The sequence below is a fragment of the Ornithodoros turicata genome, chromosome 10, assembly GCF_037126465.1.
Source record: "Ornithodoros turicata isolate Travis chromosome 10, ASM3712646v1, whole genome shotgun sequence".
Lineage (NCBI taxonomy): Eukaryota > Metazoa > Arthropoda > Arachnida > Ixodida > Argasidae > Ornithodoros > Ornithodoros turicata.
The window spans coordinates 7,210,486-7,233,600 of NC_088210.1; the positions used below are offsets into that span (position 1 = coordinate 7,210,486).

The 23,115-nt window shown below is 47.1% G+C and overlaps 1 protein-coding gene across 2 annotated transcripts in view; it reads right to left on the reverse strand.

The window, feature by feature from the left end:
• Positions 1 to 23,115, reverse strand: part of LOC135370291 (endoplasmic reticulum mannosyl-oligosaccharide 1,2-alpha-mannosidase-like) — a 54,386-nt gene that overhangs the window by 18,733 nt on the left and 12,538 nt on the right. For both annotated transcript variants that reach the window (XM_064603998.1, XM_064603997.1), the window contains exons 3-5: positions 22,431 to 22,623; positions 18,562 to 18,710; positions 7,550 to 7,738 (exon numbers count right to left, since the gene is read on the reverse strand). In XM_064603998.1, the coding sequence (XP_064460068.1) occupies positions 7,550 to 7,738; positions 18,562 to 18,710; positions 22,431 to 22,623 (531 nt within the window). The remainder of the gene's footprint in view (positions 1 to 7,549; positions 7,739 to 18,561; positions 18,711 to 22,430; positions 22,624 to 23,115) is intronic.

A 23,115-nucleotide genomic window follows, 5' to 3' on the forward strand; every position in this document is an offset into this window, starting at 1 on the left:
GTGCCGCAGAGAACAGGAGGAAGCGGCGCGTCACCCGGTGTGGACCGCATCCCCTAGTGACGCCACTGTACTGAAAGCACTTGACGTGGACGTCACACCCTTCCCCACATCAAGATGTTAGAGGATTGATTGATTGATTATGTGTTTAATGGCACAAAGGCAACAAAGGCCATAGAGCGCCAAAACTATGCTGAGTGTGTCGGAGACCATTATGGGAGAGATGATGTGAGAGAGAGTGTGGTAGTTAAAACCTATCTACAGGTATGAGCGATGAGCGATGATTGATTGACCAGGATAAGAGAGAGGGGGATGACGATAGCAAGCGAGCATGGCAGTTAAAAGCTATCTACAAGTGTGACAATGAGATATTTACATGAGGAGTTCGGTGATAATGGATAAAAGCGGAGCAATGCTTATCATCTACATCTGACTAAGAAACCCACACGTGGTCAAAAATTTGATTACGTTATCAAACGGCACAAGAGGGGTGTCACCCAGTAGAAGGGCTGGGTGGAGTGGGACATGGTATCTGTAGAATGCGGTGAAATACTGTTGGCGTTGGTGTTCGAAGTGAGGGCAGGATGCCAGTACGTGCAAGACAGTCAAGCTGTCACCGCAGTGCGCACAAGCTGGCGGATCCTGACCTCTGAGTAGGTGGTGAGGATGTTAGAGGAGATCCATCTGCTGGCGGCTCTCGCTGTATCTTGCTATGGACTCCGACGACGAGTATCCGCTGCGTAAAACGTCTTACCCGACGTACATTTTGGCTTTCTACTTGCGGTAAAAACAGAAAGCGTGCAACATCTTGCTTCGGTATCGATCATGTTGGACAAGCCGCAGCTGGAATCACTTGAAAAGCGACGGAAAATTACAAAATTAAAGCTTCTCTTCCTCACTTATCGCGCGAAACTAAAAATTCACCCTGCAAAATATATCGTGCAACGAGAGTTTTTTTAGCCATCGGGATCATCACCGTAACCACAATACACAGTGTACTGCGCACTTGGGTGCGTTTAAAGACTCCTTTTTCCCAGATACCATTGATACTATGGAACGCCCTACCCCAGTCGATAATCGTGACGGTGGATGTAAATGTTTTCACTAATGCACTAGTTGACGTATATAGATCCCGAAAGTCGCTGGAGAGGCGTGTTAGCTTAGCTCAATTGGTAGAGCCCTGGACCAGTAATCCAGAAGATGTGGGTTCGAGTCCTACAGCTGGCTAACCTTTTCCGTGACTTTCATCTTTCATCGTTTTATGTAGTGTTGTTATTATCACTTGTATATTGCTTTCTTCCCACCCTCCTCCCAGGAACAGTAGATTAGGACTAACAATATACAGGGGGTCCCAGAAAACGTGTCATTGAATTCTAATTTTAAAAAAAACTACGCCACCTAGAATCATGCGGTCATCGGCATTTGTTCTTACTAGGTGTTTGCCACCTTCTCATGTGCATGTCATGTAACCTAAGTTTAAATATGTAAATTTTTGCTGACTGAACTCAGAAATTTGTCAAGTAAAGGTCACCTTTTACCCCACCACCAACGTGAAGAGCGTGCCGGATTTACTCAAATTGATTATAATTGACAGGAATACTGAGGAGCTAACCTATCGGAAAAACATGGCCGAAAATCATGCTCTACGGAGCACACAGAGGATAGTGCGCGACAAAGTTTTCAGCCACCAGTAACCATTGTCAGTCCGACGAAAGGAAGTTGGAAACCCAGCATGATTGAAAGAGATAACACAGACATAGCTTATCGTATCCGGATTCGGCTGGGACCATACCTTCCCTCAACAAATTTCAGGTGTCACTTTCTCTATTATCGCTCTGTGGGCTAGGTTTCCAACCTCCTTTCGTCAGACAGACAGATTACGCTCAAAAAGTCCTCGCCCCGAGAAGCACCGTGTTCAGCTATTTTTCCCGATAGGACAGATCCTGAATATCACTGTCAATTATCCTGCATTGAAGCAAATTGGGCACGCTCTTCATGTTGGTGGGGTAAAAAAGTGACCTTCACTTGGCAAATTTTCGAGTTCAGTTCGCAAAAATTTACAAAATTGAACTTATGTTACGACACATGCACATAAGGACGCGGCCAAAAAATAGTAAGAACAAAAGCTGTTGACTGCATGATTCTAGGTGGTGTAGTTTTTTTATTAGAATTCAATGACACGTTTTCTGGGACACCCTAAATGAACTAAATCTTTTACAAAGGGTGATAAAGTCCCTGTTATCCACGATTTTACGATAGCCTTTTTTTTAACGAAATATACATGAATGTTTGAGGCTCGGAAAAAATTTCATGCACCCCTGGATATGGACAACATGGATTATCTTTCTGTTCTGTCGAGCAAACTGTGCATCCTCTTCCCGCATCCAGGTTTCCGATCTTATGGCGTCGTCCGCATCCTCATTCAATCCGCAGCCTGCTATGACAACAGCGTTGACCTTGACATCTCAAGTTTCACGGTTTCCGGTTTTGATTTGCTCACACGATCATGTCTCCGAATTATCCGCAACACTGACGCAAGCGGAAGCGCTTTATGTGACTGTTTCTTGATGGACTTCATAAAGACACGTGTGGATATATGGAGAAGACACATGTGGAAGGCATGTGGAGATAAGCGTAACACCGTGCTGATGGATTGGATTGTGCTGGCCATTACCGGGTTGCCCGGTCATGGCCAGCGCAATCCAATGGTGCCTGGGTTGTGAGATGTGAATGGTAGTCTTCCATGCTCGCCGGCATCTCGGTACCACCACTTTGTTCTGTTTACCCGAGGTACACAAAACGAGCTGTTTCAATTACCTGAAGATTTTTATGACTGCATATACAGTTAAACCTCGATATAACGAAGAAGCATACGCGCATAATTTACTTCGTTATTTCGAGAAATTCGTCAAATCGAGTATACCAGAAAGTAGAGCTAATGAAATTACCACGCTGACGATATCATTTAAATGTGAAGCGCTCTGTCCCGCCAACCCTACATTGTCGTAAAATACGCGTGACACGATCGATTTACTTTACTTACAAAATTTTATTTCGTAAAATAATCTGTCATCTTCATCTGGTACTGCTGTTGCATAGCTGGTACCACAACCCGCTCATAAGATTAAATGGCCTCCACGGCCCGCTCCATATTCTGCTGCGCCAGTGCGTAGCGCCGCAAAATATCAATGGCGTCCAACACTTGTGTGGCACATCCCACCTTTCATCTTCCTGCTGCGCTTCATCACCGTCCTCCGTATCACTGCCGGCGCCATCTCTAACGGAACGCACGATTTCCGCGTCGTCCAGCTCTTCCGTGGCTATGACACATTGGCATCACTGTTCACATAGTCATCCAGCATCGTCCAGTCCGGGACAATGTCGGAAAATTCACTTGGGGACTGCAACAAGTTCCGGTGAAATGCTTTCGGCATTCTGGCTGTCGTCAAGCGATGCCAATGCACGGTTCGAGAACGAAGCGTGCTTTTCTAAAGCAGTTGCTGATTATGCTGGCGCTGGTAGCTACCCACGAGGCAGCTAGCATTTCAACAGCTTGGTACACGTCGACTTTCGTATTCCTGTTCAACCTGATATGCAACAGCATTTTGGACAACACGCGATGCGAGTACGCACACTTTACGCTGTTGATTACGCCTTGGCTAAGGCTCATCTTTTTCTGCTGTGGCAAATCCTGAATTCCGCAGCAGGGAACTATGACTTCTGCATGTTTGCCCTAGTTCAGACAGAAAACACACTCTGTTACCTCTTAGTGTGGAGGAATATGGTTACGACTTCAAAAACTTTTGTGACTTAGCATAACGAGGCACATTGTACTTTCATCTGAGAGGGAGTGACGTTTGTTGCTAACTATCAAATTGTACTTGCTAAGTGACCTCTCTGCATGTACAGAGTTTACTGTCACACAGAGGTACTTGACAGCTATGGACACCAAAGAAGGGGTCAGCGTTTGCATTCCACTCCAGAATCCCAGAGAGTTGAGGGTTAGAGAGAGGGGTTAGAGTGTTGTTCCAGCACACAGATGGGGCTATATCATGGCTTGGCGGCCATATCCAGTTGGCACATCTACGCTGTAACGCAAGCCAACCCGGTGCCAGCAAAGTCCGTTCATCTCGCGCATCGATTGAGTTAAGCGCGCGGCTTCTGCAAAAATCTGCGCAAAACCTCATATTCCGCGGCAGACCCACAATTCCGCAAATTTTTGCAGAAGCTCGCGGAATCGCAGAGAAAGAAGGGCCTTAGCCTTGGCCAAGTGGCTGGATGACCGAGGTGCAGTTTGCCGGAAAGTACTGCAGTCCTATGTTACTCGGAACAAGGTCTTCAACATGATGAGCCGTGCAGTTGTGCAAGAACAGGCAAATTTTCCTCTGCCTGCGCCGCATGTCCTCGTCGAAGTCCCGTAGCCACCGCGCGAAGATGTCTCGTGTCATCCATGCTTTCTTATTGGAGACATACTCGACTGGGAGACGTCTACCGTTGCTAAAGCTGCGAGGCTTCTTGCTGTAGCCTATCACAAGCGGCGCACGCTTGTCAATTCCATCCATATTCGTGCGCAAGAGAACAGTAATTCTGAGTTTGCTCTGCTTCCCTCCACGACAAGCTTCACCCTTCAGAGCAAGCGTCCTCTTCGGCAGCATTTGGAAAAAGAGACCACTCTCATCGGCGATGTAAATGTCGGCAGGATCAAGACTGCTTAACACGTGGGGGAGGCGCTCCTCCTTCCAAGATGCAGCGGCAGCCACATCTGCAAACGCAGACCCTCCGCTGATGATTTTGCCAACGATTTGGTGTCTGGTCTTGAAGTTCTGGAGCCATTCGTTACTGGCCTTGAAATCGTCACACCCTAACATCAATTCGAGACCCCTCACCTACATCTCTGAAGATCCAAGCGACTCCAAAGCGCTTTCACCTGCTCACTTCTTGGTGGGCAAAAGACTCACAGCCCTTCCAGCACCCCGGCCATTGGATGCGGGCAATTCCGCGTCGGGTAATCTCCGAAGACGCTGGGCCTGCAAAGAAAACCTGAATGCTGTTCTTTGGGCGAAATGGACCAGGGAAAACATTTTGTGCTTGCGATCGGCGAATGTCTGTCCGCCATGCCCTTCGACTGGCATCAAAGTTGGGCATATCGTACTCCTCGCTAAGAAAAATGTATCCCGAGTAGCATGGCCTCTGGGTCGAGTCGAAGAGGTATTCGTCAGCGCAGACGGCAGAGTACGGTCATGCCGTGTAAAGTTGGCGGACGGGAGGATGTTAACCCGACCAATTCATTTGCTTTACAGGCTGGAGGGCGATACTGCGTGAGCTTCGGAATTCTTTCACGGGGGAGTGTGTTGAGGAAGATGACACAATGACGTCACTACGCATCATCCTCGTGATCGCGCTTGAGCGAGGGTTTTTCATTCCACTTCAGTTTGTTGCATTAAACGGACATCTCTTCTGTCACCTCTGTGGCTCCCTGGCTTTATTCCACATACCCAAAATCTTTGGCTTTCTGGATGAGCATGGCGCCGTTCACTGGGACGTTCCTAGCCCTTACGTCCACGAACCAGGCGAAGAGGGCCTTTTCTATTTCTTCGTACGTCGGTCTCTTCACCTTTTTCCGTTGCGAGCTCGAACCACGCTCCACACTTGACATAACCTTCTCCTTTTCTTTCAAAATCGTGGACAGTGAACTCTGCGCGATCCCGAACGGCAAAGCAACGTCCTTCTTTTTCTCACCTCTAGAAACTGCGGCTATGATAGTGGCCTTGTCTTCCAAACATAGCACTTTTCCGCTTCATCGAATTCTGGCTTTCGTTCATCCTCACTGTCTCTGCTGTACGTACAAGACACGCGGTCGAGTGGGAGGTCGGAGCAGTCAAGTCGAGGTACGATGAGAGAATGATGGAGATGAGAAAGGCACAGGAAAGGAAGAAAGAGGGGGGGGGAAGAGAGAGGGGCGAGAGAGAGAGATTCTGAGAGAGGGCCGAGGGAGCGCGTTTCCTCTCGTGGCGTGGAATTTTCCGCGTTTGCCGTGCTTTCCGCACAGGTCGCTGAAATAACTTCTTGCCGAAGCTGGCGTTCACGGACGCGCAAGCTTCGCTATGTCGAGGTCTCATACCAAGTGGGAATTCACTATACCGAGGTAAAAAAATACATGGTTTTCAATGGAGAAGAAGCAAGGGGCAGGAAAAAACTTTGTTATGCCGAGGAATTCGCTAAATCGGGGTTCGTTATATCGAGGTTTAACTGTACCGGAAACCAACCAAAGGTGACCCTGTTCCGTTTATCCATAATTTCTGTTTACCTGAGTTTTCTTTAGTGGAAGTTCAATGTAATAAGTTGAATAGAGGATCTCATTAAATCAGCGTTTGCTATATCAAGGTTTAAAAGACATGTGCCGCATCTTTCATCACTGTAGTGTCGTCGACTGCGCAATATTTATTTATTATTCATTAATTTATCTATTTATGCTCGTTACGCTACATCGCCTTGCGACATCTAGTAGCGGCAGCACGAAACGAAGAAAGAAAATTAAAATGTACATAACATGACGACAATCACGGAAACAATCACTGTCCATGTGAGACTACAATTAGCAGTTACAGAGGAGAGAAGGCATATCACGCCCATCAAAGCTGGAAACGCTCACCAAAATCGATTAACATCACTGTCGAGACACTTTCCATGAACCCGATCGATACTTATCACATTACTGAAAGAAAGTAAAATCTCTCTTTTGTCCAAAAGTATCAAGGAGGAGAGAGTTTAAAGGGACACTAAAGTGCACAAACAAGTTCACTTCAAATTACATTGCACACTGTGTCAATTTCATGGTTGTTATCATAATTCAAAACTTTTGATTCCGTTACGGAGCTGCAATCGAAATTATACCGGAGCCTTTTTTGCTTCGGCGCTAAACAGTGAACGTTGTTTCAGCTCGTGTGCATCACGTGCATGTATGTGCTACCCCATGAAGCAGTCTCTGTGAAAAAACACTCTGTGCACGTTGCGAAGCGTACTAGTGTAACTGTCCGAAGGACTTGAAGATAAATGTTGTCAATGGGACATTCACAAGAACTGTTGTGAGCTACAATTCTGTGAATCGGTATTAAAAAATGCAGTAGTGCGCCTCATGCCACACATATACTGAACACTACAATCGGACCCGTTCCAGATTTACACGGCCACAATAGCTACGTGAGCACTTCTCCTGCTGTCTCACTGGGTGCCAGCAATCTTTTTCTCCTGGGGATGCCATTCGTTGCCGCCAAAGACGGCTTTGGTTTCATTGCGTTTTACTTCTAAACGTTAGTGCTGTCAATGAAAAAATGGCTAGGAAGCAAGCGAGCTGGTGAAGATGATGCATAATGTAAAAAACCTCGAGACTAGGGAACACGAAGGGACAGACACAAACACGAAGTCTCAAAAATAGTTAGTGCTTAGTGCTGTGTGGACTAATTTTGCTTGCATCGTACTAATTGAAACATGGACTTACATTTGAGAGGAAGTTGTTTTTGCATTTAGTGCCACTTTAAAGAGTAAAACTCACCTCGTAGACAGGGTTCTTGGCTGCTCGGCTGAGGGCTCTGAACTCCAACTGTATGGATGACACTTCCGAGACCGTGCTGTCCGGGGCCCAAATGGGTGCGTGCGCAGTTCCCGACTGCAGGTTCACATCCGAGTAGGGGATGCCAGAGTTGGAACTGAATCCCGGTAGCAGTCGCTCTCCCAGGTCACGCTACAAAACATACGGTGACAAAAGCACTAGGATTACCAGATTGCACCTTCAAATTCCCAGACTTTTCCAGGATTTCCGCGACTATTTCGAGCGAATTCCCTGACAAAAACAAAAGGGAACTTGGTGCCTGATCCTATGTGATGATGATAATGTGATAATGTGATGATGATGGTGATATGATACAAATTCCTTATAAAGCAGACCATTTATTAAGTATTAGTAGGGTTCTTCATGTTTTGGGTTAAACCCAATTTAAACCCGGGTTAAACCCGGAACAAATTTTCAAGAATTCGAATGAAACTCTACATTTACCCGAAGTATTTGCAGTCCTTCAACCTGTCGTTCCAGGTACAGCCAACCCTCGATTTATGAACACCCTCGGTTCCCCGAAAAATCGTTCATAAATCGAGGGATTCATAAATAGAAAATTCAGTTAACTGAGTACTATCGAGCAAATGGAACAGTATTTCCCAGTTGGGACTGTGTTTATAATGCCATATCTTGTGTAATTTTACTTTTGACCATGCCTTCTGCTGCATCAATCTCACAAAGAACAGACGTTATCGCATTCACACTCTGTTTATTATGCAATACTAAACCGTTTAATTTTGCTTTGGACCATGCCTTCCGCTGTGTCAATCTTGGAAAGAAGAGATGTCACCACATTCGAACTGGACTGGTCTCGGATTTCCTCCGGCATTTTTAACCTCCGTTTATTAAGAGAAGAGAGAGAGAGAACTGATGTTCTGAGGCTGGAACAACATAGAAGGGATGTCGTATGAATGTGTGTATGAGTGTGCAAAAATGTAAGAGTGAAAGGAGGATGAGTGAGAGAGAGTGACTGGTTTGTCCCTTCAGATGACGCACTCTGGAAGTCGCCGAGAAGGCGTGTTAGCTTAGCTCAATTGGTAGAGCCCTGGACCGGTAATCCAGAAGATGTGGGTTCGAGTCCTACAGCTGCCTAACCTTTTCAGTTACTTCCATCTTTCATCTTTCTCCGTTTATTAATCTCCGGGTGACAGCGACCACCTTATTCATCAACTGAGGTCAGGAACACTTGGTCGCACCTTGTGCGTGCGACCCCGGAAAACCCGTTTGTTGTTCGGATTTCGAGGGGTTAAGAACCGAGGGTGCAATACCTAGAAAACGTTTTGTCCGTTCAGGAGTCATTCATAAGACCACGGAATTATCCCCTCGAAAGTTTCTGTTGACCTCGGAACGATCCGTTCATAAATTGAGGGCAAAAACGCTGGGCAACTCCCAGTTGGTTCCCAGAAATTCCGTTGATTATTCGAATATCGAGGTTCATAAAACGAGAGAAAAATGAATGGAAAAAGTTTGGTTCCCCGCGCTCGTGTTCATAAAACGAGGGAATTCATAAATCGAAGGTTCATAAAACGAGGGTTGACTGTAAACCGTCGAAAAAGTGAATCATAATAGCAGCAAGTAAAGCTATTGCGACAACCTATTTGCCTTCCATTTACGAACCCCTCCTACAGGAGTCAAAGACGAGTTTTTATGGGGCTCGCACAAGTGTTCGAATACTACAGTTGTTCACTGCCCCAGTTCCGAGCAGAAATACAGGGTTCGCCAAGATAAACTTCGGGGTCTGTAACGAAGATAAAACAAATAAGAACAGTGTCGGGAAGCTAAAGTAGATGTTAGAGGACGCATTATGCCCCAAAATTTTATGTCGATACTGCCATTTGATCGGTTCCTCTGCGGACAAATCGTGAAAATTAGAAAACCGCCGCTGCCTAGTCGGCTATACCCGTATTTCAGCCCCTTTCCGTCAGATGGCGAAACGGTCGAACGCGGCGTTGCAGACGACATTCAAATCTGAACAAGTGTAACTGAATGCAGAATCGTACTTTGCAACGCCGCGTTCGACCGTTTCGCCATGTGACGGAAAGGACCTGAAACACAGGTATAGCCGTTTAGGCAGAGGCGATTTTTTAATTTTCACGATTTATCTGCAGAGAAACAGACCAAGCGGCATTATCGACATAAAATTTTGGGGCATAAATACGTCTTCTAACATCTACTTTGGCTTTCCGACACTGTTCTAATTTGTTTTATCTTCGTTACAAACCCCGAAGTTTATCTTGGCGAACCCTGTATAAAGACTGTTGTTTCTCGTCCCAGTGTCGCAGCAGTGGCTCGTTTCACATGCCTTTCGTTTCCCCCGAAAATTCCCCGGTGACACACGAGACAGAAATCATGGCGCCCGATTTCTTCCCGAATCCTCCCGTGTCAATAGCACCCATTTTTTCCCTCCCGAATTTGAAAAATCGTAAAACCCGAAAAAGAAGAACCCTAAGTATCAGAGAGGCTATCCTACTTTTCTGCCTCAGAGCTTGTCGTACGGACGAATAGCTACCGTATTTTCACGCGTATTAGCCGCGGCTTATGCGCGATTTTTTTTTTCTCACGGGCGCCCTGCGGCTTATCCACCGGTGCGGCTTATTTGATGACTATTTTTTTCTGGTATTTTCCCCATACGCCGATTTTAACGAAAGGGCCGACAGTGTCTCTGGAACAGCACTGCTCTGCCGATGCACGAACAGTGCGTAACAGGGACGGGTCCACATTCGAGTAGATTGATCTTCCTGGTGCATTCCCCCAAGCAGCTTTAAGGAAAGTGGTGACAGTGATTCACGTCTTCTGGAAGATCACTGACCCATCAGTCGACGAAAAACACCCGACAAGGGCACAATCCGATCTTGGTAGAACTCCAGAACTGACCTCCTCTCTTGTACACTGTGCCGATCCCGGAGTATGGACCACAGGGTTTATGGCCTTCTCTATGGTCTCCTTTGTCGCACAAATCAGTCGTCTCGTATTGCCCGCGGCTTATCTGCGGGTGCGGCTTATCTGCCAGAAAATTTTCAAAACGTCCCAAAAAACGCGTCCTGCGGCTTATCTGCGGTGCGGCCTATACGCATGAAATTACGGTACTTGCGGTAACGTTGCCGCGGCAACGCCACTCAACCACCCGTCGGCACTTGGGATTCGCCGCGCGTCGTCACGGCACTTGTCTGCGATTTTCTCCAGACTACAGCTGCTGTTTGGCCAAATTCCCCCGACTTTTCCGGTCGCATCGAAATTCCCTTTTCAATTCCCCGGTTTCAAGGTTGGTAGACACCCCGAATTACCTCAAAGTTACTGGTGTAAAGCGTATACCGTAATTTCACGCGTATAAGCCGCACGGCAGATAAGCCGCAGGACCGTGTTTTTTTTTTTGTGAACATTTTGAAATTTCTCCAGCAGATAAGCTGCGGGCAATACGACACGACTGATTTTTGCGATAAACCGGTGGTGCAGGTATAAAATCAATTCTGGGGTCGGCATGGTGTACGACCAGGGAGGGCAGTTCCAGCACGGTTGCAGTGTCCTACTAAGATCGGATTGTCCCCTTGTTACGTGCTTTTTTCTGGACCAACGGGTCAGTGGTCTTCCCGCCCGTTTCGTTAAAGCTGCGTGGGGAAGGTACCAGGAGGGTCAGTCTTGAACGTCAAGGCACTACTGTTACGCACTGTTCGGGCATTGATAGGGTGGTGCTGTTCCGGAGACACTGTCGGCACTTTCGTTAAAACCGGGTTATGGGGAAAATACCCCGGAAAAACAGCCATCAGATAAGCCGCAGAGCGCCTGGGAAGGAAAAAAATTTGTGAATAAGCCCCAGCTAATACGCACGAAATTACGGTACATGCTTGATCCACAACCCAGCAGGTTATAGAGACCATGTCGCAATCGGCAACTCCTACGCAAGGTCCCGTCCCCACTCCCCACTAGGGCAACATCGCCTAGAGACGAAGCCTGGTCACTTAGGCGACGTGACGTAACCATTTTGAAGTCTGCCAATCGCGATGTTGCTTTCAGGGGGCCACAGCCACGGCAACAAGCCGCCAGCAGCTGCATGGGTAGCCACTGGTACCTGTTAGATTCAAGTCTTTCATAGGAGGATACAATATGCAAAAGAAGGGCGAGTCGCCCGTGATACATGAGTTCACTCTGCCCAAGCAGCTTCGACTGAGGAAAAAGCGTCAGACGTAACGCGAGCTCCCTTTTGCTTCTCAGCCTTTAGGTACGTTGCACCCTCACGTGGAGAGCTTTGGATACAATTGCACGTGCGTACTTAGAGCACAGGGAACATCCATCATCGCCCTGCTTAACTCTGGTCGTACCCATAACGGGTTGGTGGCTTCCGTAACGTGACGTAGGTCCAGACTCTTCCGGTACTGTTTGTGGAGTTGTCCCATCGGATGAACTGAGAGAGGAGGGTTGCAGGGCAAACTGGAAACAGACAGCTGATCATCATCAATGCTGCTTCCTCGGTGGTCAAGCACTAAGTGCTCTGCATTTCGGCGAACGGTGCCCTGATCTGCGATATCATTCCGTGGCATTTGAGGTCAGTTACCCAGACCTTCTGCTGAGATTGGAACTCCTGACGTTCTCGGACAGAATGGAGCCTGTTGAATTTTTTTTCTCGACGCTTTCTTCTTTCGCGTTCAAATGTGCACAGCTGATCGGCATTGGGCACAGATGGTAGCAGCAGCTCTGATGCAATGGGTACATGTGTGCGTAACCGTCTGTTGAACAGCAGTTCAGCAGGGCCGAAATCATAGGTCAGGGGCGTTGCTCGATACGCTAGGAGTGCTCTGTAAGGGTCAGAAGATTTTGAGATCTTTGCTTTTGCGATTTTTACCGCTGCTTCAGCACAACCATTACTTTGTGGATATTTGGGGTGTTATAACTCTGGAGGCTCGGATGCAAGCAGATTGAAGGACACGTTTATTCCCTGATCATGGTGCGTAACACCAGAGAGCGACCGGCTCTCGCCATCATACTTTTACAGGTGCCTGAGAGGAAGACAGCAGGATTGGCTCCCATCTGGGAGCTGTATCCAAGACAAGACAAAAGAAGTAGAGGGCCCCACTGTACAACTCTACAACATGGGGCTCGAAGTGGCGTGGGCAAAGCCCCAATCCTTAGCAAAAATGGTGAACTCTGAGCGGAACTGTGGCCCGTTGTCCGTGACCACCGTCTCCGGAATCCCATGTCTCGCAAAAATCGACTTTGACTTAGAGTAGCACAGAAGTCATTTTTAACACCCAGATTTCTTCCTATAAAACTGTTAAGTTTGCCAGTAAGATGCACCATGTGAAGTAATTTACACCACACAGTCATAATTATCGCAGAAATTGAATTTAAAATACGCCGCAAAAAGAGACCGTGCGCAACGGTGGTGAAGAGCAGTACCAGCCTGTGATCTGCCTGGAACCTCGCGCTGACGCTATAAGGAGAACGCTCGCTGATTGGCCTAGAGAAATGTTGTCTGCTACTCCGCTGTCGTCTGCTACTCGGCTGTTCGGGGATCTGATAAAGCCTTTCTGCTTGCCTCGGTAATGCTTCGGCCGCTCCTTCTATCCCCAATTCTCTGGGGGAACTGGCAAAACAGGTTTACGGCGGCAAAGGGACAATGCGCTGACCCCGACTGACCGGCAAACCAGAACGAGTCTCCTTATGCCGTCATCGGTGACGTGCCATCATACCTCCTCATCCTTGTTATAGCTGGAGTGGCGAGTTAAGGGTGAACGCGCGGAGCTATGTTTATGTGAGTTTTTTTTCTGGGAAACAAATTGCACACATCAAAACCTTTCGCGCTATTCGGTATAATGACACACACACTTTCATCAGATGTCTTAATCTGAAATTTTTTTGGATGGCCCTCTGTACTCCTTTAAGGATGCAGCCTGACCTGATAAACCCCTGAATGCGCATCCAAGTGAGAAAAGTACTTGGCTTGTCCCAGTGTAGTGAGGAGCGGTTCTACGCTTGAAATTGGGTGATATTCTCATTGCACACATTTGTTGAGGTTTGTGTAGTCCACACATGTGCGCACATCCCCGTTCTTTTTAGGCACTACTACAATGGGAGAGCACCAGTCAGTTGGTTCATCAACTCCGGTAATAACGCCTTCACTTTCCATCTTCAGTAGCCGATTCTCAACAGCCTTAAACAAAGGAACCGGTACGCGCCGTGGTGATGTCACAGCAATGGGCTCAATTTCGAATTTCAATCGGATTTTGCATTCGTACAGTGTTTGTCCAAAGGCTTGAAACAGCTCTGGGTACTCGTTGACTGGATCCAGGAGAAGCCCCGTTCACTTGGCGCAGAATATCGAGGCTCTCGATAATGTCTAACCCAAGCAGTTGTTCATCCACGTCCTTTGTGACGTAGAGGTTTGCCTAAACACTTTTACCTTGAACTGCAACAGTTGCATGCAGAGTTCCCACGACATCCAGACGTTGTCTAGCTGGTCCGAGGATGGCCATGTCTGGCTTCACGAGGGTATATTCCATCTTTAGTTTCGACAGCAATTTAGTTGGCACGACAGTGACATCAGCACCTGTGTCCAGACGGAAAGTAACTTCCTGGTCATTAAAAGGGGACCGAGACTTTCCATGGCATTTTCTTCTGAGCAGTGGTGATTGCTCCAGCGAAGAACACTTTGTCCTCATTCTGTGTGCCTTGAGGCTGCTGAACAACCAGCCGTAGCCGCTTGGCTTTGCATACTGAGGCAAAATGACCCGGTTTGCCACACTTGTTGCATTGAGCTTTTGCAGCGGGGCATTGTGGCCTCGGATGTTTTCCTGGCTTCCCACACCAGTAGCATGATTGTGTCGTTTTAGTGTGTTCCTCCGTTGAACTTGAAACAGCCTTGGCTTGGGTCTTCTTTGTCTGCTGTGACTTCGCTTGTAGTCTGTCAACATGGACGGTTTGAGCCGACGTCGCCTTGGCGGAGTGTTTGAGATTCTCTTGCTGCCGCCCGATGGTTTCGGTTTGCTTGGTGAGCAGTACGGCTCGTTCCAAGGTCAGGTCGCTCTCCGTTTGCAACTTTGTGGACAGTTTTTTGTCTCCAACTCCGACCACGATTCCATCCCTTAGCCGGCGTTCACAGGCGGCAACTTTTCCCAGCAACTCAAACCAACGTCTTTTGAGCAATTTCGAGTCCGCATTCACACGCAGCAACTCGGTAGCTCCACCCACGAGCAACCTTATGGTGACCGGAGAATGTGGGTTCGAATTGAACTACTGGAATCTTTTCTTTAGCTGCTGTTTATCAAATTTTAGTCAGTTTCATTGCCCCAATAGATCATTATTACCTCCCAGAAATGACAACTGATATGTTTCCGTGAAGTTCGTAAAAAAAGAAAAAGTTATCTCTCAGCTGCACCTGCAGGATTTGAACCCATGAATCCACGAACGAAATCCCCAACGCCATTGGGAGTCGCGTGCCAATGCTCCCCTTGCTGATTGGCTGGTGCACGAGCAACATCTAAAGTTTTCGGTCAGCGAGCGATTCGCAGCAACTCTGAGCAACTCGAGTTGCTGGAGGTTGCCGGCTGACAGCAACTCCAAAGTTGCTCATACTTGCTGGAAAAACTGTCCCGTGTGGACGCTGCCTGAGAAGCTCGTCTTTGAGGTTGCTGTAATCACGGGTTTCGACCAACGCGTACAGCGCAGTGATGAAGTCCGCTGCTGGCTCACCCTCGCTTTGCGAACGGCTGTTGAACGCAGCCCGTTCATACCCTACGCTCCTCTTTTACGATGAAATACCCTTCGAATGCCGCGACAACATCGGCGTACGATTCCTTCTTTCCTGCAGGAATAGGTAGAGTGGCGATCCTATATCCTAGGCTATGGGACCCATGAGGTACACGAAGGAGTTCATTTGCTCGGCTTCCTTCTTGGCACGGAGACCTGAGGCGGTGCGGAACCGTTCCCATCGTCTTTTCCACGTTGTCTGGTGCTCCGGTACAAACGTAAACGGCTCTGGTGCAGCAAGCTGGTAGGTCGGAGGCGGGTGTTGCGAACACCCATCCATAGTTTCGGAATGTTAGGCCTACTTGTTGTATGCTCGTTGACGCACGACGTGAAACGATACTAAAAGTTTGCACCCGTGTCCAGCGATGGGTCGATCGGCTGATGCGTGAAACCGTATCCGCAGTCTTCTGACACCATGTTAGATTCAAGTTTTTAATAGGAGGATACAATATGCAAGGGAAGGGCGAGTCGCCCGTGATACGCGAGTTCGCTTTGCCAAAGCAGCTTTGACTGAGGAAAAAAGCGTCAGACGTAACGCGAGCTCCCTTTTGCTTCTCAGCCTTTATGTACGTTGCACCCTCACATGGAGAGCTTCGGATACAATTGCACGTGCGTACGGAGAGCGCAGGGAACATCCAACAGTAGCCACAAAAAATCTGTGTATCAAAATCGTCTGCAGCAACTGGCTGACATCTTGGTTGGCTGCTGCGACTGGCACACTTTATACGTAGAGCCTGAAGTTTTAGGGTTAAACCCGATTTTTCCCCGAATTTGCACCCCGAATTGAGGTTCACCTATCTAGGGTTAAACCCGATTTCTACCTGCAAAACTGCACCTAGGCTAGGCACCTCAAGGCATCGACATACTAGTTTCTCACAAAATATGCGACTGCCCCTTACTTCTGGCACTCTGGATAATAGGTACAGTTAACGTTTATTCTACAGTAATGCCCGATTTCTCCCCGAACTCAGTCTGATGGTAATTTTTCTGCCCGAATTTGCATGAATTTTCGACATCAATTTATTGACCCGATTTCAGCCCCCCCGAATTTGGAAAAACATAAAACCCGAAAACTTCAGGCTCTATTTACACGTCCCTGTGACAAAAAGGGGTGACAGTACGCATTAAGCAGGCTATCTACAGTGAAACCCGCGTATAACGATATTGACGGTAATCGCGAATTCCATCGTTATACGGGGTACATCGTTAAACGAAGGCTGACCTAAACAGCGCGTACCCAAAAAGTCGCGCGCCACCCCGCGTGTAGCAAAAGAAAAAGAAACAGATGCTAAAAAAAAAAAACGCGAAGCTGTGTGACATCGCACTGGCTTGGGAAAACAGCGATCAGAACTCGTGGAGGGAACCAGACGACATAGCAGGACAACTTCTGGCAACACTACACGTCACCATTCCGCAAGTCGGCTTCACCTAACGCCTGCGTGCTCTAGGAGAAGCTCGCTTTAGAACACTGTCAACTTGCGACTTGCGGGTCGAAAGCACGTGCTAGGCCTTTTGAATCATCTCGCGAATTGTATTGGAAAATGAACAGTCGTTGTCTGTTTTCTTGCCTCAATTTTTATTTTGGTTTAATTCTTTTGATGTGAATTTTGGATGATACGAATTTTTTCCGCTACCCCGTGAGATTCGTAGCATCGAGACTCTACTGTATCCTATCTCGCACGGGACAGCGTCCAACATCGTTATGCGAATACTCGGAACCGCGGTCTCCATCGCTATACGCGGGTCGTTTTCCCATAGAAGCAATGTATATTTTGACGGTAAAATCATGAACCATCGTTTTATGAGAGATATCGTTATACGCGATATCGCTATCCGCGGGTTTTACTGTATATCTAGAGGGTGCTAGCTAGGGTCACTGAATAGCTTCAGAGTACTGCAACGAATGCACAACTCCAAGTTCTACGCCAGGAGGCGACCTGTGCGGATGCCATGTTGACTCTCTTAACTTGTTAGTCCAGTGTCCACCATGTTAGTGACAGACCCTGTTCGTAGACATTCGTTCTTTCTTCTTTAGCGACCACGCGTTTGCGCCTTCCTGGACAAGAACGGATCAAGGCCCTCTAAAGAAAATTACAAATGCTGTTACGGTCGTTCTGCCTGGATTCCTGGATCGTGGATTCGTGTAACTCAGCGCTCCCCTTCCAATTTGTTTCTTGTTACAGTTTCTTGTTGTCAGCCAACGTCACGATGACGTTTCTCAGGTGGGGGTCTATTGACAGCTTCGACATTACTTTTAGGTACATACCTTTTGAGATACTTTTGAGGCTTCCTTTCATTCGCTGAGCCCCACTGCCGCAAGCTCACGTTGCCGTTTCTATCTGCCCCAATCTCCAGTGATGGCCACCAACTACTTCTACAGTAGTTTAACTATAACTACTAACTACTTCGCGATAGAGTAGTTTAACTAGTAGTTCAACTACTTTTCAAGGAAGCAGTTAAAACTACTTTAACTACTGCAATGTAGTTTAACTACATCTATAACTACTTAACGTTGTCCGCCAGCACCAATCCTTCTTGGACACCAAAATGTGAATCACAACCAATGATAAACTTTGGCTCAAGCCATAGCTACAATCGGCAAATACAAAGCTTGCGGCGGGATTCTTCCTGTGCCTACGCAATAAACTAAGTTGCAGAATTATTTCACAGCAAATGAGGCTTCACTAGACAAGTATTAAAAGTGAAGATTTAGTACACATGCATGACACAATCGCTCTGCACCTCCGTTCTCATCATACGAGTAGCTCACGGTAAAAGTCAGAAGCACAATCATGCCGTAAAGCTTGCGGCAAAATCGGAACTAGTTGGCGCCTTCAGTAACCTAACTACAGTAGTGAACTACTTAAAATAGTAGTTTAACTAGTAGTTGCCACTACATTTCTGCAAGTAGTTGCTAACTACTTTTTAACTACAATCAGGTAGTTTAACTACATGTAGTCAACTATTGGCCATCACTGCTAATCTCCACAGTGACTGCATTTCGTTTGACCTGAATTTGACCTGAATCCGTTTGACCAACCTGCAGTGATGGTCACTTTGACATCATGCGAACGTGAGACAGGAACTCTTCCTGCTTCTTTTTTTCTGGCCCCGTCTTACATTTGTTTGTAGTCAGCACGTACCAGCACGTACTACCAGCATCCTTGACCCTTGGCATCTAAAATCTAGCTAAGTAAGTGAAAGTTTCTTACAGCCTTGTCCAGGTAGAGAGAGTCCTTTGTAAGGTGAAACATGCTCAGGAGGCTCCCCATGACACGAATGGTGGTCTCAAAAAGGTTCACGTCCTTGGCAATGTCGAAGTGGAGGGACTTTGACACCCACGTCCGTGCTTCCTGCAATTCTGGGAGATACAGCCAGTATCAGTTCACCAAACTAGTTGACAGAGTAACATCCTCGGGGAAAATCGCTTGTACAGTCGCCGACCGATTTTTCGGACATGCTCGATTATTCGGACTCGTTCGCGGAACGGCCGCGGGTCCCATAGTGTTGATGTATAAGAGCGTCCAAAATTTCGGACGCGGTGCAGCTACGTCGCTCGATATTTCGGACTCTGCTTGACCAACCAGCGAATTTCTCTCTTGGAGTGACGGATAAATATTGGTATCGTCCGAAATTCGTATCGAAAGAAATCAACCAACTAAAATATTTAGGCAAAATAATAGGCAGTGATAATTGTTCATTTTCCATTCCTCTGAGTAGAAGAGGTCTGTCGTGGCGCCTTTGCGTCTTCGATTTGGCCAACGGCCAGCACGTGCTCTCCTCCCGCGAGTCGCGCGACAGCGCTGTAAAGCGAGCTTCACCTAAAGCACGCATGCGTTAGGTGAAGCCGACTTGCGGACTTGATGACGGCGGTGCCTCTGACAGTGTACATTGACGAAATGTCGCTTCGGGAAATAGAAGCTGATGTCATCAGGCAGAACTGGAAGCGCGTTACGAAAGCATCGACAAATTTACCAGCCTATTAGGGCGTAGTAAAGTTTATTTTGAAGCGAAATTTCGTTTTTTCGGACCGCTCGATTATTCGGACTTTTGCGCGATCCCCGCCGAGTCCGAAAAATCGGACGGCGACTGTATCTTCAGTTGAGACCCCCCCCCGAAACATGTGCATCGACACTCAAGCTTTACTGAAAGATGTCTGTGTGTCAGACTTGCAATGTGCCCTTTCCGTTTTGAACATCTTCGATGTAGGAGAGGGTAAATACAGTAGTGGCAATATATACAGTACAGTGGCAAATGCAGTCAATGGCAATTACGATGTGACTGAGCATCGCAGGTACATAATACGCCGCTGCCATCCTTGCACCGCAATGTGCACCCATTATCAGAACCCCTAGTCTTCCCCGATTCCGAGATTCCGCAAAATTTCGCAGGACTGGAACCTGCTGTTTCCCTCAGAATGCAAAATGTACGCAAGAATTTCAATCGAGATACAACGTTGTTTTTGCGGGTTAAGCCCGCACCACCCAGATACAGAAAGGCCGCGCGCTTGTCGACATAACGAACAATTATGAGTCAGCCAATCAGGATCGTGTTTTTAACGGCCGTAGCCAATCACGAACGTGCTTTCAGCGGTCGTGGCCATGGAGAAGCACCACCGTCGTCTGCGAGTTGCAACTGAACATCCACGCGTAGTAAATGAGAAAAAGTCGCAAACAAAGCGCAAAATGGCCTCAATCTTTCTCAAAACTGATTTTCTGGAAAGCGTCTTACACTTTTCGTCTAAGTATTTAGGTCTGCAGGTTCCAGGCGAGCAGCAATCATTTGCAGGTTCTCGAATTCGCAGAACGGCGAATCACAGCAGCGGACAAATTCTGACTACGTATGTCCATGTAGCGAAGCGGGGAGAGGAGGCAATGCGCAGGCTTTCCCTATCTAGCAGGTGTTGGCTAAACCCAACCAGCCGCGACTGCAAAGCCTGACATCACTGACAATGCTGGCACTCGCATGGTTGGACGTGCTACAACAAAAGGAAATTTAATGACAGCAAGACCCGGACAGAGGGACTGACAGGGTTGAGTCCAGTTTTCTTTGTGCGCCAAAAAGTTACAAAAACACTCAAAAAGCACAGTCTGCATGCAAGTCTGCATGGCATCAAGTGGTGTCGTGTACATCAAGTCTGTATGCAATCCTGGGTGAATGCTGATCTCTCCTTTCTTTTTTTTCAGGGTGTCTACACAACCGTGGCCTTCAAATTCCCTGACTTTTCCAGGTTTTCACTGACTCTTTCAAGCGAATTCCTTGACGAAAACAAGAGGGAACATGGTGGCTGCCGCTATGTTTCGATACGGATCCCTCACATCCCTCACTTATTGATAGGGCCTTACTTTTACGGGTTAAACCCGTATCCGCCCGATATTTACCTCCCGAACGAAATCTGTAAAATTCACGTCTAACCCGAATCTACCCGAAAACATCCGGGTCGCGTGGCACGCTCGTAAGCGCGCAATAAAATAAAGTTTGATAACATCGCCAAACATTAGTTCCACGTTAAGATAAATGTTCATTGAACAAAAAAAAAAAAAAATCACCCGAATACACCCGAATTCCTGACGACAGAATATGCCGTAACGGGATTTAACCCGAATACACCCGAATTTTCGAATGAAAAATATCACCCGATATTTACCCCCGAATTTGGCCAAAAATAAAACCCGAAAAAGTGAGGCCCTACTTATTGAGATTGCCGCACTTTTCCGCCTCGGAGCCTGTCGTGTCCGCGAGCCACTACGTCCCGCAACGTTTCTGCAGCATGGCTTCTCAACCACTCGTCGGCACCCGCTTACTTTGCAAGTTCCCAGACAATGCCCCGACTTATTACTCTCTGTCCCATAGTTATCTGTCTTATGCTCTGGAGGTATACTGTGTTACATATGATTAGAGCCTGAAGTTTTCGGGAAATATTTTTCTCCCAATTTGGGGGGTAAAAATCGGGAAAATCAACATGTGCTGTAAATTCATGCGAATTCGGGTGGAAAAACTCCCAGTACGCTAAATTCATGGAGAAATCGGGCTCTATTACTCACACGAACTGTGCTGGTTTGGTACAAACGGTGATGTAACTGCATTTGCTGCCAAACAAGTAAGTTGGTGCATTTCTACAGATGTCCCAGTGAGGGCAATTTGCCGGGTAAAAATCGGAATTCACCCTAAAGAGTGAACCTTCAATTCGGGGTGCAAATTCGGGGAAGAAACGGGTTAAACCCTAGAACTTCAGGCTCTACATATGATACATGTCTTTTTGACATTGATATGTTACAAAAGTATTATGTATTACATTACGTATTATGTTACATTTGTTATATTCCGAGTCGGTTACGTTTGGGTTTTCCCTTTTACACATTAGGACTGTTTATGAATTACGTGACTTCAGATGTCTAACGCTTCTTCATAAGATCCTTCGCGGTGTGGTAGCTTCTTCCATGATTAAGCCTCAATTCAGAAAAAGTGCGTACAGCCTACATACTGACAATTTAACCCTCTGTTTACCTCAGCCCCGTTCTAACTATGGATTGTCTTCCTTCACCTACTTTTCCGGTGAACTGTGGAACGCTCTCCCTAATGAATTGAGAGACTCCGTCTCTTTGAATGTATTTAAACGAGGTGTGACACATATGGACAGTTAAAATTGTCAATTGGTATTTACTGCTTTTTCACCATGTTCTTTCTTTCTCCTCTCTCTCCCTCTCTTTCTTTCTTTCTTTTCTTCCTTTCCTCCTGAGACCCTTTGTGATTTCAAATATGAACTCTTTTTATTATGTGAGCCCCTTCACGGGCACCGCCTCGCGGCTATTAATTGTACTATGGCGTAACTTATGTTGTAATAAAATGAGTTGAGCCGAGTTGAGTTTTCCAGTCGCACGAAAATTCCCTCACAATTCCCTGTTTTCCGGGTCGGTAGACACACTGTTGTTTCGCTTTTTTTCTCTTGCGCGTGGGATCCAGCTGATCTGCGAATCCCACTCCGCGGAAAGGTTTTTTCCTTCCTCCGCGGAGAGCCAGGGGCTTTACGCACGATGCGTACGTGCAACTTCGGCGTTCACACGTATTTCGTCTAACTAACCTTCGGAGAGCCCCATTATGAAGAGCGTGTCCATGGCATCCACAATGGTGAGCCCCAAGCCGAACCAGTCGTGGAAGTCCTTGGAGATCGGTCGAAGGTGATCGTGGCCCCAAGCATACCGTCTGTAGCCGCGCCAGGCATGCTGGAACGCCCGCACGACCGCTGCCTTGCGATCGACAGTTGCATCGTCAACCTGTAGCACAGAAGAACAACATTGCAGCTTCTACAGGGGCGTGTTCAAGGAACGAAAATAATGTGTGCACATTTTACGACGCCTGTACAGGGTGTCCCAGCTAAATGCGAATATATTTCTTAAAAATATATATAGCGCTTTTTCCAAGATGAAATCAATTGCAATATAGCGTACATTGAAGGGCATTCCTTAGGAGGGCATTAGCAAATTCCTAAGGCAATGTCTTGATTAACTTTCAATAATTAACTTTTTAATTATAAAAGCTACAAAGTTGTCCCAGTGGGAACATCTGGTCCCTTCGGCACCTGATACCAGACCCGTTTTCAGAACGAAAATCCGTTCGATAGATCATCCGCAAAAAATTCGTGAAGAAAAACCATGTTCTTCTTTATTTTGTTCGTCGCACATTTTCAGAGACGCGTATTTCCTTCACCCCCAATGAGAGAGGGTGAAGGAGCACAGTGCCGCCTCATGCGTCGAAGATGAGCTTTA